General features: G+C 31.6%; 1 protein-coding gene across 2 annotated transcripts; it reads left to right on the forward strand.

The window, feature by feature from the left end:
* The first annotated feature begins 10308 nt into the window (after positions 1-10308).
* Positions 10309-18539, forward strand: LOC110994015 (peroxiredoxin 1). 2 transcript variants are annotated; one of them, XM_045629823.1, is made up of 6 exons: positions 10309-10438; positions 14782-14922; positions 15579-15718; positions 16191-16319; positions 17541-17709; positions 18342-18539. In XM_045629823.1, the coding sequence occupies exons 2-6, from the start codon at positions 14792-14794 to the stop codon at positions 18487-18489; spliced, it is 717 nt and encodes a 238-aa protein (XP_045485779.1). In that variant the 5' UTR covers positions 10309-10438; positions 14782-14791; the 3' UTR covers positions 18490-18539. The 2 variants fall into 2 exon arrangements, with proteins under 2 accessions (XP_045485779.1, XP_045485780.1); XM_045629824.1 differs by lacking the exons at positions 10309-10438; positions 16191-16319.
* The last annotated feature ends 284 nt before the right edge of the window (positions 18540-18823 follow it).

An 18823-nucleotide genomic window follows, 5' to 3' on the forward strand; every position in this document is an offset into this window, starting at 1 on the left:
ACGTGTTCAATCCATCTTTTTTAACTTATTTGCAAATCCGACTACCACGAATCCGTTTTTTTTTAAATTAACATATATATAACACTCACAAGAATCTAGTAAAATAATATAACTAAAAAGAATTTCTTGCCAATTCTTCTTATCCGTTCTATGTTCCCGATTTGGCTTTTTTATAGTAATTTTATTTGATGTTGCACGTTATAACTACCTTAAAAAATATTAGTTTAAGTACGAGCGGCATCCAAAGCATCCAAATAAAAATAGCCATGATAATATAATCGCCAACCTTAGTAAGGAGATGAGGCAAGAAGTAAGTATAGTCTAGAAGTTTAATTATGAAACGACATAATCTATGTTATGTTCCATTTTTGAAATCTGAAATGTACTTGAAATTTAAACTATGACTTTATCTGTGTTCTATGCAAAGTAATCCGTACAGCAATTTCCCAAAATAGATTGAATCACGGCTGTGTTTCTGCCATTTATCCTGTGATATACATTTTACAGAAAGGTGATACTTTGCGTCGTTCGCACCCTTTCTGTGAAAATACAATATTTGAAGAAAAATAAAACCATTTGTTCCCTTCTGTACGGGAACATTTATCTTCATAATATTACTCATGCGAGCCATGACGCATGTGCTGTGATTAAATATTCATTTCCTTAATATTTACTTTGAAACGTATTTTCTTCATTTTCACATGCCATTTCAATTAATATTTTATGACAGAACTCTGTTTACTATGACAAAATAATATCTTCACATTTCCCAAAAGCAATTTGAATAAATATTTTAAAATGGATCAGCATTTTTTAGTAAGCACAGACTGAAAAATAAGTTATTACAATTTTAAAAGTCAAATATTTTTATACGATATATGTAGCTATTAAAAAAATACGTTCATAAAATTCAAACAAAGCAGCATAACATCCAGGCCAGACTCTTTTATAGACGAAACTAGTTTGATTCAGGAGGTTTAAACCTCATTCAGCTCTGAAAAAGTGGGCGAACACCGCACCTTTAAAGACTCCTCGGTCTAGACTAAAAGGCAAACCAAACGATTATCCAAATACAGAGTGGTTCACATGCAGTTCAAATATTTACCAGCCCGTAAACCGATTCGGTCGCCCCAGTTTATTCCGCACCAACAAACTTTACTCCACCCGTTTTTGTGTTTGTTTTCAACGGCTGAATTTTAAATCAGTCTAAATTCAGATGTTTATTTTAGTTTGACGATGTTACTCGTAGTCTAATGCCAAACGCTTCCCCATAAATAATATAAATCAAAATCTTATAAAACGAAACTGATACTGAGGTAACCGTGGTCACGTCCGGTTGCTTCTAACAGCGACATTTTGTTAAGGCTGGTTTAAACTGTCACAAGAACTTTTCTGCTATTACTATGAACTAGCTGTCCCCGGAAATTTCGTTTTAGAACCTTTCTAGTCGATACATACCAACATATGGAACATTTTGTTTTGCTGTGAACTATTTGCTATTCCAGAATAAAACCTAAGTACTTCTCTCCTAATATAATAAAGCCTTCCGTAGAGTTTAAGGAATCAATTTTAAAAATAACTCTATAAGCATATGTGGCGATTAATTTTCATTTTAACGTAAAAGACTTAGTATTATATTCATCCCACAAGGAGGGAGAAGCGAACGAAATACAAAATGGCGTTTCTTTTGATTAATATTGATTGAACGGAATGCTAGATCGTATGTCTGTGATTGGAATTCATATACTTAGAAAGAACGCCTCTGTTTTGTATACTTATCTGCGGAATATATAAAACTTATACACCATCTGATACGACAAATAAATAAGTTAATTTGGCACTGCGACAACGTATACGTTTTAGTTGTTAGCATTATTAAAAAAAGACTAAAATGCGCGGTACAATAGATAACGCTTCTCTACTCAGTAAAATATTCTGAAAGTATAATTGGTATAAGAACGCATTATGCTAATAAAACATATAACTGGCTATAAACAGCTACATATTAGGCAGAGCTATAAAGTGGGCTGTATTGGCCCACCAGTTGGCGAGATGCCAAGCGGGTCGCGGGTTCAAATTCGGCCGTAATAATTTCAATTGAACGTAATGGTCTATTTATTAAGTTAAAATTAAGCACGTTCTGAAATTGCAGCAGATTGCTTCAGTTTGTTTTTAGCTTAGCGTTTATCTGGTTTCAGCAGTGTTTTGCTATTTTTAACCACCTTCAGGATTCAGTTATTGCAAAAAACTAACTTAGGTAATCTCAGGATTCATTTCCAGCTAAACAATATATTATCGGGTTGGTAAAAAGGCTAGGTGCAATAAAAATATCAACGTATACGTTTATAATGGTGTATAACTTGTATTTTTTCTTTATTTTATATCTATACTATACGTACAAAGTAATAAATTCAGCTTCACAGTACTGTATGATGGAGGCTTAATGTCAGTAAGGCGTCGATAAGTCCAATTTGCTTGTATCACGTACGCGATGCGTACGGGCTTTAAAGAACATCATCAAAATCCACTTCAGGGCCTTTTTCTTAAAAATGATAGTATCTGAGGTGATCCTAGACAAATTGATATTTAAAATTTGTACATTACAGCGAAATCTTATTATGGTTTTTACTACTGAGGAAAATCTTACTTATGAATGATAATAATTATTACAATGATTACTTCGAAGGTACTTACTCAAATGTAAATAGCAAATATTACCTAAACGTCACTTGATTTATACTACTTACTATATTTTTAAGTATTATATTTTGGTATATGCAAGATAGTGGTTTAACAGTTTTACTGCCGATTAATAAAAATCGTAATTAAAGTAAAAACTTGGTAAACATACATATAATTAGATGTTAAGGATAGAACGAATAAAAATTATAACATCATTTAGTTGTGGTTAAATGCATTCATAATTAAACCTTATGAAATTCTCAACATAGTGTTTTGTCCGCTATAATGAAATTGCATGAATATAGTAAGTTATTAAATTTGACGTCATTATTTCATGCGTGGACTGGCAAAAGCCAATGTTGCCTGTTGACGTTTTAAAACAATTTTCTTTATTTATTTCCCTACTAATAATATAACGAAGATTTGTATTGTTAACGAATAAACTCAAAGACTACTGTACTGATGTCAAAAAATATTTTTCTTTTAGACTGCATTTTCTCTCTCTGAGGTTCTGTTTTTATGGATAAACACAGCGGTAATTTTAACAAGAGATATTTTTTTCAATAGACTTCACTTTTTTCGACTACGTGTTATGATATAGAAACCAGCCCTATAGTGTAAAGTACCTACCACAATAGTTAATATTTTTGCAAAAGAATCAGTTAGCTTCGTTAAATTGATAAAAACTTGAAATATGTGGAAGAATTTATTTATTTATTTTATGTTATCATGCCTTTTTCCAGAAGGGGTAGGCCACGGATCTCCACTTGGTTCACCTGACATAGCACTCTCGGTTCATCCATATCCCTCCTCTGGCAATTACTGGATTCGGTCCTCGTAAAATAATAATACTTTTAATGCGCGCGAAAAATTTATTACGGTACATATATTATAAAAGCTTTTTCAGAAAATAGATTAAAAAATTTTTCCTAAACATTTGAATTTAATAAAAACATAATTCACGCTACGCGTTTTACATACAATGCACGTTTTAGAGGCGCTATTCGTAGCGTTTCATTTTGGCGCGCAGCATGATGGATGGCGCGGGGTGACAGCCGACAGGTGAGCCAACCGCTGTTTTGTCCATGTTACCATCGAAAAAATGTTGCTCGTCGAAAAAGATGTTATTTCTGATTTTACAAAATTTAAAGTGCGCAATTTTGTAAACAAACCTTAATTACTGTTTGTACTGACAAAATAATTTGTCATAAATGGTTATTTGTTACCATTCATCATTACTTATTTTACTCTGTGATACTTATCGTTTTTAAGACAGATTGCTATGACTTTTACAGACTATATCATGTACTTATTTTTAAAAAATAGCGTAAAAATATCGCAGAAATTCAAGTTAATTTTACAGAAATATTCTTGAAACTTTATGAGCACTTAAATCAGAAAATTAACATTTTCTATCTATTCAATTGTACTTGGCTAATGCCATTATATTCTGCACCTGGGCTGTCGTAAAATACTTTAGCTGTGCAGCTGCATGCTAGTTATTTTCATGTTGAGTTTTTTTATAATTTAATTTAATAAAGACTCTTTACTTCATATCACTTATTATCAAATATCCAAGATGTATTACTATTCAATAATAATAATATATTATTATTATTTAATATTATATTATTATAATGAATAAGGATATATATATAATAAAGCAATACAACTGAACACACAAAATATAAATTAATATGGTGCACAGTTTGCTATAGTCAAAAAATGTGCCAATTAATCTCTTGTAAAAGTTTAAGGCAATTATAAGGAAAATACTACTTTTATAAATGTCTTATATAAAACAATACATTATTTGTAATAAACAGATATCAAATAAGTTTAATTTCCTGAAGACTTATTTAGTCACGGGGCGCTCTTGTACTTGCATTTAACATGTATGTTTGATAATATTATTTAAGCAAGTGTACTTTTGGCTTCCTTTGATAATTTATTATGCGCTTTGAAATGTTCATATCCCGTATTTCTTACATGAAACTAACAGCAATGCACGGTTTCCATCTTCGCACAGAGCAAAAACTTTGATTAACAACGTCTGCTCGACTTTTTCTGTCTTTAGTTTATGCAGAATATGTTAAAGTGAAGTTAAATTTTAAATTACATTTTTTGAAATATGCTATACTAACCTACTAAAATGATTTATGCCAGATAGCAAACGATATTAATACTATCTCACCCGGTAAACTTTTTCGTATATAAAGTTGAAGTTGGAAGGATAAAAATTATTTATAATACCAATAGCATTTATACATTAAAATATCTAATAAAACATTGTCATTTAACGTATAAAAGTTGTTATATAAAAATGATTTAATGATATAAATATCCTTAAAGGCCTTCCTCTCGTTCCTCTGACATAAGAGAGAGATTCACGGGCGTGACTGGTCAGTCTACCCACTGACTTGCCAAAAGCTTGCCCAAGCGTCTAAGGTCGAAAAGTTGTAGGTATGTATCATTTGCGGTCCGAATAATTTCGTTAGCGCATTTCACGGTATGACGTCATCGTATTGATTGTACCCACAGATTGTAGATGCTGCTAAACTACGCTTCGAGGTCAACACAACTTAATAAATGTGTAGTATTCGGGTAAACCACAGATAAAATATATACTTTATAACAGTGCTTTATGTGTTAAGACTTTTACTTTGTAATGTCAGCATTTATTTAAAATATGCAGTACAGTACCTCACTCTAAGGATTTTAAGCTAAATAATCTCTCGGCTTCGTTAAGGTGATATCAACTCGCTAGCTAGTTATTAGTTTTTGTGGACCAAGAGTCAATTGGAACACTACGCAATATTTTAAATAAATTACAACCAAATTTTTAAATACATATTAATATAATGTAAGTCCTCATTTTAGTGTTCTAAGAATACTTCATTAACAGAGTTAATGATCAGGACGTATAACACGAATCCTGGCAAATCGACTATTTTGATTACTTGTCCTGAATAATTTCCTTCCTGAAATTGTATTATTCGATGTCATTTATTGTCAGACATGCCTTTGTCCTGACGATGTCACATTCAAGGAACCTTCAGCTCCGGATTAGATCTTGTCCAAGAGTACTATGTGACCCCCCACTTCTCCATTTAAAGGTCACGGTCTAGTACTACATGATTTTCACCCGATGGATGTGAAGCTTATGTTACTAAGGATATCTTATATGAATAAAATACATTTGGTGCTTTCCTCACTCAACGAATAAATATCGCAATACAGCCATGAAGTGCTGCCACAGTATAAAGATACACCGTACCGTACATCCGCTTTTAATGATTATTACGATGAAGGATAAGAATATTGTAAATACTATATATCTGTGTGTATTATCATGTATATATTAGAGTTGATTTAGCAACCTTTGTTAATTATTTGTTATTATTATTACCTACCTAATTGCAATTTATGTATTAACAGGTCGCGGATGCATGGCGGACCCATGAGACTTTTTCGATACGTAATGTCGTGGGGTGTTTTGTACTGGAAGAATGTGGGCTACTCGATTGTGAGGAAATTGCATGGAACTGGTTAACGCTGCGCCTTCTCATATCACATTCACACACGTATATCCTTTTTAAAACATTGTTTCATAAGTATACCTCGTTGTGGCGTTTGAAATTAAATTAAATAAAAAAAGTAACATTAGGTAATCAAATACCATAAATAAGCAAATAAGGTTTACACCTTAATCTCCTAGGCTACGTACGTATACGTGGCAGGATACTTTATTGGATCACACGTAGCTGTTATTTTGCGAACACTTACTGAAATTTACTGAAATATTAAACATTATATGCTTGTGTTCTTGCAAATAGTTTGTAAATATATACAGATATTGTACATAATCATTTTAATGTTGTACTAGAAGATCATTTTGTTAAGAAGAAGAACTTATCTAACCGGAATTTATACTCATGTCTTTCTGGCCATGGTTATGATCGTGTGGAGGAATAAAGGTGCTACTGTTCAGAGATAATTCTAGACCAGTCTAGCCACGCTCTGTCGAGACGGTGTATATATCCTTAGCGGTCAAAATAACTTTGTTAACTCGATTAAGGGTATTGCGTCATCACAGTAATTGTTTATATCTCATTTATATAGATACAGTCAAAATCTATTACAATGACATCGAAGGGACTACTCATATTTGGTCGTAAAAACCGATAGTCGTAACAGCCGATGGCGTTTTTATTAAGTACCTAATACAATAGAATTCAGCCTAGACCTTTGGTTTTAGTCAATATAACGGTATGTTGTTATAAACGATGTCGTCGTATACAGTTTTGACTGTTTCATTACAATGTTTTTAGTAATCTTCAACATGAAAAAAATATGTTTATCCTTGACAGTAGCTTCTTCTGGCGTTACGCTTATACTCTGTGGGACAAAAATCTTATAGTGAAAGATATTTTTTACCAAAAGAACTTGATATCTGATTTAATTTATTATTTACATATCATGTGGCGCGACACTGCTCACATAAACAACAGATGATAAATGAATGATGGACAAACGAGTAACAGAAGGACCTCCCTTTAACAAGAAAAGGGAGGTCGCCATCTTGCATAGTAGGCTGGTGAGCTTAAAGAAGTTGATGAGAATGAGATGAAAAAAATGCTGAAGATAGAGTTAAATCCAGTTTAAAGAGGCCTTTACTCTTTCAGAGGTACTTAGGAAAATGTATGTAGTTTTGTATAAAATAGGGATATATATGTGTATATCATAATTCATAAATGAATCTTAGTTATTATTATTAAATATCGCTTAGCTTCAACCTTCGTAAAGTCGAAAGAAAACCACTAGCTACCCTTATGGGTACAAAATGTAAATTAGGTTTCCATTAAGGAATTCAAAGTGAAATATTTCTCATTATTTCGCGGAGATTTAATTGAAAACCGCCTTAAATGTAACGCATTTCTCTTAATAATTATGTTAAATAATTGCTCTTATTTAGACATTTGTAATTATTACAGCAAATCGCCAGTCTCGAGGAAAATTGTACCGTTTCTGTTGCTGAAAACGCTTACTCTACTTTATTACAATCCACTAAGAACTATATTCTATTGCTTATGGACTTTTCAATGAAAGGATACGATAAAGAATTGCGAAGTGACATAATGATCATCATTCATTCATCGGTACCTTTATTTGTAACTAAATAGAAAAATAGTAACTGGAACATGGCTGGAAGGCAAAAGTTTCGGGTTTAGTTAATAACAATGTTTAGTGTATATTATTTCGAATGAAAGCTAGTAAATATTTGCATTGGTGAAATGATTAACACTAACATTAAAGCAGAAACTACAGCTATGTAGATTTCATAACCTATTTGACAGTAAAAAAGGATTGGTTATTGAAAGTCATTTTATGTATAGAACATGGCTTTAAAAAGCGTTATGGAGTAAAATGACTTGTATAAATTCATAAATTTATCAAATATATATTGATTTTTATGTCTGTTACGTGACAAAACATGGCCACAGATAAATTGAATCCACAATGGCGTAACATATTTATATATAATGTGTTTTCGATTTAATGCCTGTACTGTCTCATGATCGAAATATAAGATTTATAAGGATTATATAAAGATTTGTGTAATTTAAGAATGATTAACAAGTAAAGATCTTGATTTTTTGGTTACGTGTTGACAGTTGGCGTACATAGGCATTAATGCGACGCCATTACACCTAGAGCAGCGTGTCGGCGGGTTTTTCGAACTATAAATGTTTCATTTAAATTTTAAAGTAACAATTTGTACAGAATCCGTAGACTAATAAATAATGTAAAATAAAATAAATCACTGGAGCTACAACCTCCTTAGGTCTGATTTGACCTTAGGCTTCAGATTTCTGAATCTGTTTCATGATCATTTTAAAATCTAATAGGCAAGTAGGTGATCAGCCTCCAGTGCCTGACACACGCCATCGACTTTTTGGGTCTACGGCATGTCGGTTTCCTCACGATGTTTTCCTTCACCGTCCGAGCAAATGTTAAATTCGCACACAGAAAGAAACTCCATTGGTGCACAGCCGGGGATCGAACCTACGACCTCAGGTATGAGAGTCGCACGCTGAAGCCACTAGCCCAACACTACTCAATAAATAATGTAAAATGGTTTTTAAAATCTTGTCAGTAGTAACTTAACGGTTTAAAGTTTACAGTTACAGTACATCATACTCAGTTGATAAATTAGAAAGTGAATTCGTGAAAAAATAGTGCATTTCAATTGAACCTCATAAACCGTAAATTTACTATATGAGTATATAATATATAAAACATTTGATGTAATATTCAGTGCCTGACAAAGTAAGGCGAGTACAATTGCAGGTGAACTAAAGCCGAACACGGCGACATGATTGCGCGTAATTGCTCAATGTTGTTGACAAGGCACAATCCACTTCCAACACAATATTATTATGTACCTAAGTATGAGCGTAAAATAATTATATACTGAAAACTTCATCATATTATTTATACGAAGTAGGTTTATATACTATTTGGTACCCATTTATGCTGTTATAGGTAGTTATTTTAACAAAATTTTCTAATTATTAAATTTCTTGATTTTCAGTAAGAGAATATTACAGAGGATACAATAAAATAATGACAAGTTCTTTTTCGTAATAGAAAATAATAACATACAGTAAATCAAATCTAAATTGTCAAATTTAAAATGGAAATTCATAGCATAATAATGACCTACCATTAAAACCATAGCGAAAGTTAGCTTGACCTTAAAAAGGTAGTTTTTTTTTTCATTAACTTTTTATTGCAATACAAAAACTAGTAAAATGATAGCACATAAATAAATCTTCTGGACACTCACTATAATATAATATTATAATTTTAAGAATCGCGTAGTATATAATATATTAGGTATGCCATCAAATCGTAACTGATAAAAAAGTCTCTGAAAGCAGTTCTTCTACCGTAAAAAGTTACGATAAGTCGGTGAATTTATTCAGTTCCTACTTAAGGGACTTTCCTTTTGTCTTAAGTTATTTCATACTAACATCTTATAGTGACCATACTATCAATATTATAATCTTGTTTGTTTAAAAAAAAACAAAAATACCTTGACTTGGCTATAGTATAAGAACACAATATGTATAGATAATACAAAATTAACATATTTGACTAGTACCAGTTCTTAATTTACTGGTTTATGGGTCGAAAATGGCCTGAACTGCTTCGAGAAGAAAGGATAATACGGCTAAGCTTGCACATTGCCTTGTTCCAGATAGATTTTTTTTTTAAATTATAGAAGTCAGTAATAAGTGTATAAAACAATTTTTATTATTTGTTAGTGTTAATAAACTCCGTCTTTGAATTTTTTAAGTCGGTTAAAAACACTATTTCTAAATCACTTTAAACAACCATCTATGGCCAATGTTACCACTTACATACTTATTTAAATACTTACTTTACTTTTATATATTGACAAAACCATAACATACAAAGGCATTATGGTTAAAATAAACAATTTCATTAATTAACGGTAAGACTAATTTTAATTTATGACTTAAAACATATTATTGCGGTACTAACTCTTGCGGCAAATTGTCAAACAGAACAGTAAAATCAGAAGTCAGAAGTCAGAACTGACACTGCTTTAAATTTCAATCTTCAGACTTCAAGTGTCATTTTGCTTTTCATAATTCATTATTCTAGGAAACGGTTTCCGTGAAACTGCGTCGCTGTAATTTTCAAGTTTAATTCTTCAAATTTAATTGTAAGTACACTTTTAATTTATGCTATTACTTTAGTTTATTATGCTTCATTTGGCATAATTAAATCTAATGTAGTTTAGTCGTAAATCCACCTTTGCTATCGTTCCGGCTGTCTTTAGTTACGGTCTCAATTGATAGATTTATCTAGAAATATTTTATAACTCTAAACTCACCTCTGTACATAGCTTCCACCTCATGCCGTATTTCTACTCAAAATATCCACATCTTTCGAAACAAATAATAATCTTATTAGAATTAAAACGTGGTTCAGTACATTTAAATAACTTCTCCGGTACCTACCTATAGTATGAAATCATATTGTCTTTTTACCGGATCATTCATAAAATGTATGTAATTCTTTGGATCAAAGGTTAAAATGATGCAAGAAGTAAAAAGTAGGAAAAGAGATCGCAGTGAATCAGATAGCGAGAAGGTTGGGAATGTGGCAAAAAAATTGATAACTTCAAGGTTAGTTATTTAAATGACGCGATTAAGGGGCTGGCATGAGGATATTTCTAGGATATATAGGATACATTTTATTTACATTTTGCATTATAGTAATTTCTATAATTGTTTAAAAATCTGTATTTCTCACACCATTATTACAAAAAGTTGTTGCAATCCAACAAATACTTCTAATAGTACTGATTATAGATATGATTAGACATTCCAAGTGTAATAATCTGCATGATTATAACTTTATTATTTTGCACTATCTATTTGTCTTCTATAATTTGCTACAAAGCATGGAGCATGTAGATTTCATAAGCTATTTATTTATTATTATTATATTTAATAAAATGTTTACATCTATTACAATCTATGCTGAATCATTGGTAACCGTGTATGTGAGATATTAATAGCATGTGTATTACACAATGTTTTAGTATTGGCACAATATACCTATATATGATTGTAATAAGTAATCCAAACTTAACAAGGTTATCTAAATATTATCAAGTTCAAAATAATCTGACTGCAATTAAAGTTCTTGCTGTAAGTGGTATGAATGTGTCATAACCAGCATTAATTCATAAATTGTCACTTATTTCACAATACTAAAATTGTATTTCAATTATTTTATCCAGTTACAAATTGTATAGTATTGTGTTCTGGATAATTGTATATGCTAATTATTTACACTATTAACATAAATTATCACAGCTGATCAAATTGTCAAGTAACAATGGCCATGGATCATAAATGTTATTGTCGGGGTGATGAAGTCAATGCCCTCGACTTGCAGAAGCCGGAACATCTTTTACCCATGATGAGACCTTTTTCTATGAGGTTTTACTTTTTTGTTTAGTAGTGTACTACATAAAATTAGTATTATAGTAGAAACAATAGTAACATAGTGAAATTTAAATTTTCTTTTAATAGTTATCTTTTAAAATATTTGTACACAAATTGTTGTCCTATTAGTATTGTATTGGATGCAGTTGATTAGGAGCATTATTAGTAGTCTTTATATTCTATAGTAGCCTATCCAATTGAACTACTATTGATTTATGTAATTGATAATAGTGTTTTCAGTTTGTAACAAGCTTTGGATGTAAAACTTCTATGAGTTGTATTGATTACCTACACTAATACCCTGAAGTGAATAAAAGTACTATAAACAATGTTATTTCCATATGAAAAGAATCGTACTTGGTGACTAGCACAGTAGTAACTTTTATCTGCATTTCAAAACAAGACTGTTAATGTTTGGTTTTATTTGTGTAGAAATACTTTATTAACATAGTTAAAAATATAAAGTTTTCTAGTTTTGTAATTTATTGTAGGTATTATTTGTTGGAGTATTCTATACTTCCAATCTTTGACGTATGTCAGTAGATTTCTCGACATGTAGATTAAGATTCTACTTGTCAAGGTCTATTGATGGCATTATCATAAACCGTCTTTAGTAGATTATTCAACACACTTTGTATTTACATGATAATCATAATTTAATTATATTTGTTTTGTGAACATACGACGCCTTGTTCATTAATTATTAATATTTGAATATATTTATTTTGACGTCAACAATATAACGTCAATAATCTTCATTATGATCCTTAGAGGTAATACAAACTTCGAATCAAACAAAATCAGAATCATTTTAATATAGTTTTGCATAAACTAATTAACTGAACGAAACCACACTTGTTCAATTATAACCGTGGTTAGTTTTAATGTTATTCAAATTGCTTTTTCCCTAGAGGGTAGGTTTGAACACGTAACTTGTTGAGAATGTTTAGCCTTAATTTTTGATCACTTGTCATAAATAACTTTTAACGTGTAGATCATTGTTAGAACGTGACATTGACGAATTACCAGTTCCATAGATCTTCGCGTACAAAGAACTGGCTCTTTAAGCATTTCATGGTCAAATATTATATACCAATTCGAAAATAAAAAGAACGTACCAATTCTTAAAAGGCCGGCAACGCACTTGCGAGCTCTCTGGCATTGAGAGTGTCCATGGGCGGCGGTATCACTTAACATCAGTTGAGCCTCCTGCCCGTTTGCCCCCTGTTCTTTAAAAAAAAATTAACATTGAAATTTTCCTAAGCGTGCAACAATTACAAGATTACCATCGCCGGAAAAATTTAAACAATGTCTTGAATAATCATAAATATAGTAAATTGTTCCCAGGGTGAATAACCTCGAGAGAGCCGTTAGGAACATGCTCAATTGTGGACTTTTATCGGATTTTCTTTATAAAGGCGACGGAAAATTATTAGTTAGACTCTGGAGAGAGACCGCTTACTTGCCGCATGCCGTTTGGTTGATACGTACCGATTGTTTTGTGAAAGGTCTTAGGTTCGTTATAAATGGCTATAGTTGTAGTGTAGGTTATGAAACATACTTAGTAATAGCGGTAAGCGCAAGTTCGTTATAGTAAGGTAAAGTTGAGAGTACAATTTTAATTAAATAGAATTCCCAGATGACGTAACTTAACCGAAAACGTCAGGAAACTCGGATAGGTACAAATTGTCCTTGTTGAGTGTGTATATGTTGCGTTTAATTAGGATGAAAGATTGTACTTTTGTATAAATGTCCTTTTACATATAATATTGCGTACAATTATGCTATTAGTCGTCACGTTATTCTACAAACCCGCAATATTGCTGAAAGAAGCCAGCATGGAATCGGGTACGTAATCCCTAATACAAAGTGACCGTCAAAGCAATTATTGACACTGAAAAATGCCACATTACAAAAGAATTAGTCAAACAATACAAGTAAGTCATAGACGACATATAGGTATTTGACCAAATGTACAAATTGTTGTAGTAATTGTCTCGTGAATTTTTATACTGATAACAAAACATGCTATCAGTCGAATAGTTTTAAATGTTTTCTTATCGTTACACAACAAGTGTTTACCTTCAATATATCTTGATAAATAGTTCAAATTGGCACCAAGGAAACAGAATTTCGGCTATTACGGTTAATAAACATTTATTTACCTGCGTGACTTAAAACGCAAGATTCCGAGTCGTGACTTAGCTATGATTTTCGTACATCATAAACTTAACGTAGTTTAAGATCTAAGAAGACGAGAAACTTCGTTATAAACTAGATTAAATAAATGTAGGTAATTATAAAAAGTTTTTAAAGCAGATGACGCCAGCATTAACTTGGGCTTTCGCACAAGATATGACATTAAACTCTGGTACAATGTAACTTAGAATGTTAACTTAGTTGGTATAAAAATGTCATTGTAAATTTAAATTCTTACGTTAGTTAACGTTTAACTCTTTAAACTACGCTATGGTTGGTAACAAGCAATAGATATTTCGAATTTACATGACTTATGAATATTCTAGTGTATTCATATAACCGGTTTACGAGGTATTAGGAGCGGTTAGATTGTACTGTTTATAAAATTCATATGTCGTTCCGACGACAATGACGAAATTGTACTCGTCGCATATTGCATAATAATAAACAAATTCATCATTACCTTCGTAATTAATTTATTATAAGAATAATGATGAAATATTGAAGTAATCACTATTTCATCATTGTTCTGGTTTTTCTGTAAGAAAGCCAGAATTCGTATTGGCAATTAACTGAAACTATATTTTGGATTTTTTTTAAAGAACTGTTCGTATTCGAATCTGTGTTAATATTATTATTCTAAGATTTTATTATATAACTGTTTGATGTTCATGTAATCTAGATGTTACTATGTATATCTATATTTAAGTAACAATGCTTTATTTAATAACACAAAATGAAATATTTTTTAATAAAAAACAATCTGAGTGAGGATTTTTTTTAACAAAAACCCGAATGAGGATATTTTCAAAGCCGTGTTTTCCCTAATATTCTCCTTAACCAATTTCAGTTTCAACAAAATGCCGCTTCAACTTACCAAGCCAGCGCCCCAGTTTAAGGCCACGGCAGTGGTCAACGGGGAGTTCAAGGACGTTTCTCTCTCGGACTACAAAGGCAAATATGTCGTCCTGTTCTTCTACCCACTAGACTTGTAAGTATTATGTAATCGTATTTGAAAAGAAATAAATCACGTATTAAATAATTTTATAGCTTTAAATTATATTATAAATACTGAGATTTTAATCTTCCCGTATAATTTATAATTTCACACCCTATTAACTTTGATATGAGAACATAAAACCCGTTTCACGAGGTAAAATTATGATAGAATTAAAGTGAGCTGTGACGGAAATAAATCACATTAAATTGATAATTTAAATTTATAATTACCTTGTAGTTCACCGATATTTTTGTCACAAAACATTGTTTCTTACATAATTTATTACATCTGTATATGTTTATTTTAATTTCTATTAATATTAACTAACTTTGTTGACCAAAAATATACCATATTATACTGATTGTACCGATTTTTTCCGTTTTAATCAATTATTTATTTTCTTTTCTTTAAGAATATTATTTTGAGATAAATTTTCTACAAAACCTTTGGGCAATCATGAAGTCCTATTCTTAAACCAGTATTTCCAATTTTAACATAATAATAAAATGTTAGTTAATAAATTCCAAAGTGTTTTTTTTTTGTTTAATTTCTGAATTGGAACAGAAATAATTATTAATTATGTCTATATTTTAGTGACATAAAAAATCACCTTCTAAAATTGCTAGTAATATAAACCTAAATTTCAGCACTTTTGTCTGCCCAACGGAGATCATCGCGTTCTCAGAGCGCGCTGATGACTTCCGCAAGATCGGTTGTGAGGTGATCGCTGCCTCCACTGACTCACACTTCACACATCTCGCCTGGATCAACACACCACGCAAACAAGGTCCGTACTTTCGATAATTATTTTTTTTAATGTTTAAAGATTCAACAGGACTATATATTTTATATATTGCATTAATAAGTTATAAGATCGGAAACCTTTCACTGTAGTGAAAGCTGTGGCCAGGATCCTCATATTATATTCACTATTTAGCCTATGATTAAATTCACTATTTGTTAGTAAAAAAACTATTTTGATAGATTAGATTGAGCTAGATTTTTCTGTTTTAATTATTGATGAATCTCATGTGCAAAGATAAAAAACCATTAAATTATATTTATTTTCCTCATCGCAAGTTTACTACATATAGTATATACATCTATTGATGAAAACCTATAAAAACTACGCTTTGACTCACCATATTATTCCACATGCACGAATGGTATGCAGTATATAGAATATAGAATGTTATAGTAATAGTATATAGAATGGCATATGAAGGCTGACTGTCTTCAATCTAAAAGGCTATTTGCAGGTAGCCCTAGACGCGCTTCTGTAGATGAAGGCGGCTTCCTATGTCTGCGATCGTTTAAAAAATTTAGCTTTTGTTCGAGACGCGAACCACCCAACCCGCGACAACGTTCGGCCTCAGTAGGGGATTACAGTGAGTGGTCGTTGGGACAATGGGGCAAAGCATTTGACAACTAATATAAGATTAAATCGGGTCCAAATTATCAACGATTCTTTATTATTCTGGTGAATGTGTGAAACTGTTCCTTTTGTACTTAGTTTTAGACATTTCTCAACGGAAATAATATAAAATAATAGTTATCAAGTGGCTTTTTGATGATACTTTCATTAAATGTTCAAGACATAAAAATGAAATTGTATCAAGATCATGTTTTTTTATTAAAAATAAATAAATCAGTGGCACTGCAACCTTTTCAGGTCTTGGCCTCAGATTTCTGAATCTGTTTCATGATCATTTTTTAAATCTAATAGGCAAGTAAGTGAACAGCCTCCAGTGCCTGACACACGACGTCGACTTTTTGGGTCTAAGACATGTCGGTTTCCTCTTGATGTTTTCCTTCACTGTTTGAGCAAATATTAAATGCGCACATAGAAAGAAAGTCCATTAGTGCACAGCCGGGGATCGAACCTACGACCTCAGGTATGAGAGTCGCATGCAGCCACTAGTCCAACACTGCTGTTTTTTTACTACACTACATAAAAAAAAGTACATATAAAGCAATATTTGTCAAATGCTTTTTAATGTGGGATATGTTATATGAAAAGCCTCGAGAATCAGGTCTTGTGTGGTTCGCGTCACGGGACTGTAAGTTTGTTATTTCTTTCTTTGTTTGTTTGCTTTTTGTCAAAGATCACGAAAATTCTTTTAATTCCAATAACAATTAGTATTAATAAGGTATCGCATTTACTTTTATTGTAGAAATACATGTAGAAGTAAATGTATATTGATTTTTTTTTAATTTATGTAATGGTAATATAATCCTTAGAGGATGGCTATGTATAACGGCTCAATTTAGTGTTCTATAGTATTGACTACAAATAAAAATCGTAAAATGATTGACAACATTATTGAAAAGGCTAAGTGTAAATTTATCATCTTAGTTGCTAAATCACTACATTTATTTTTCGTTAGTTTGTAATTATTTTCTTATCTTTATTTAGTTCGGTAATTATCAAAATATTGGAAAACAAGACGCCTAAACTTACTTCTTGGCTTGTGTGAATTTTCTCCTTTTTCTCTTATATTGTTGTGTCTGTGAGCAAATAATCATTCTCTTTTTATGGATGTCAATTGTGTCCATATAAAGATGAATATACACCTTTAGGATATTTAATTGAATCTTGAATTAAACAGGTGGTTTGGGTCCAATGAACATCCCAATGATCAGTGACAAGTCTCACCGCATCTCCCGGGACTACGGTGTGTTGGATGAAGAGAGTGGCATTCCCTTCCGTGGCCTCTTCATCATTGATGACAAGCAGTTGCTGAGGCAGATCACCGTCAATGACCTGCCTGTTGGCCGGTAAGAGAATTTTATTCAGGTTATTGTAATGTGAGAGTTGTATGATCAGCCGTTGTTTTGCTTCCAAAGACTTACAATATTTAGATAATTTAAAAGCATTATTTAGAGTGAAAAGCACAAATTACAATTTTTGGAGTATTTAAAACTAAATATATTTTACACTTTTAGCTTTTTGTAATTTTTATAATGGTATTTTTTTTAGTAATTCTGTGGTTGAAAACTCCACTTCATCTTTTTGATTGAATATTTTTTCATTTGAACATAGCTTTGTGTTTAAAAATTCCTGCAGCAGCAGAAATATACTGTATTTGGTTATAGGTACACCCAGCAAAATATCTAGTTATTAATTATAATCTGCTTTCATTAAAGAAGTCCTTTTCAGCAATCAATATGAAATTTTGTTTGAAAAACCCTCCCAATCTTATTACAGATATTTTGATTGTATTACGTCATCATTTTCATCTCAATTTTACGATTATAGCTTGTGTATATGAATATTTAACTGTTTATAATACAATTTTTATTTTCAATTTTAGTTGAAATATTTATGTATGGATGGCAGAAGACATGAGTTCCTTCTATAATTATCAATAGCATAAATATCATTTACTCATATAATACTCCTCCCACAGCTCGGTAGACGAGACTCTGAGGCTAGTGCAAGCATTCCAGTTCACAGACAAGTATGGTGAGGTCTGCCCCGCTAACTGGCACCCTGGCTCCAAGACTATCAAACCAGACACTAAGGCTGCGCAGGAGTACTTCGGAGACGCCAACTAAATATTAAAACTACATTTAGATTGTTACAATAAATAAAGCTTTTACCATTATTTCGCATTTTCGTCGACCCTTCATGATTATTGTGTGACCACCTTTTCCCCCACCAATAAGAAGTTCTTAAATCAAGGCCGTAGAACAAGGCCGTTTAAAAAATCGTAAATGCTTTCACATCCCACATTGTCGAACAAACGTTGGCAGAAACTCTCCAATTAATAGGTTATGTCGCCACCATAATGATATTGCACAGAGTTTTGACATTTTTCATGGTTCGCTAGCCTCAGCTAAGAGTAGAATTAGGACACAATACCAATAATTTCTTTTCTTGATTGTAGTG

This window comes from Pieris rapae, chromosome 10 (genome assembly GCF_905147795.1).
Source record: "Pieris rapae chromosome 10, ilPieRapa1.1, whole genome shotgun sequence".
Classification (NCBI taxonomy): domain Eukaryota; kingdom Metazoa; phylum Arthropoda; class Insecta; order Lepidoptera; family Pieridae; genus Pieris; species Pieris rapae.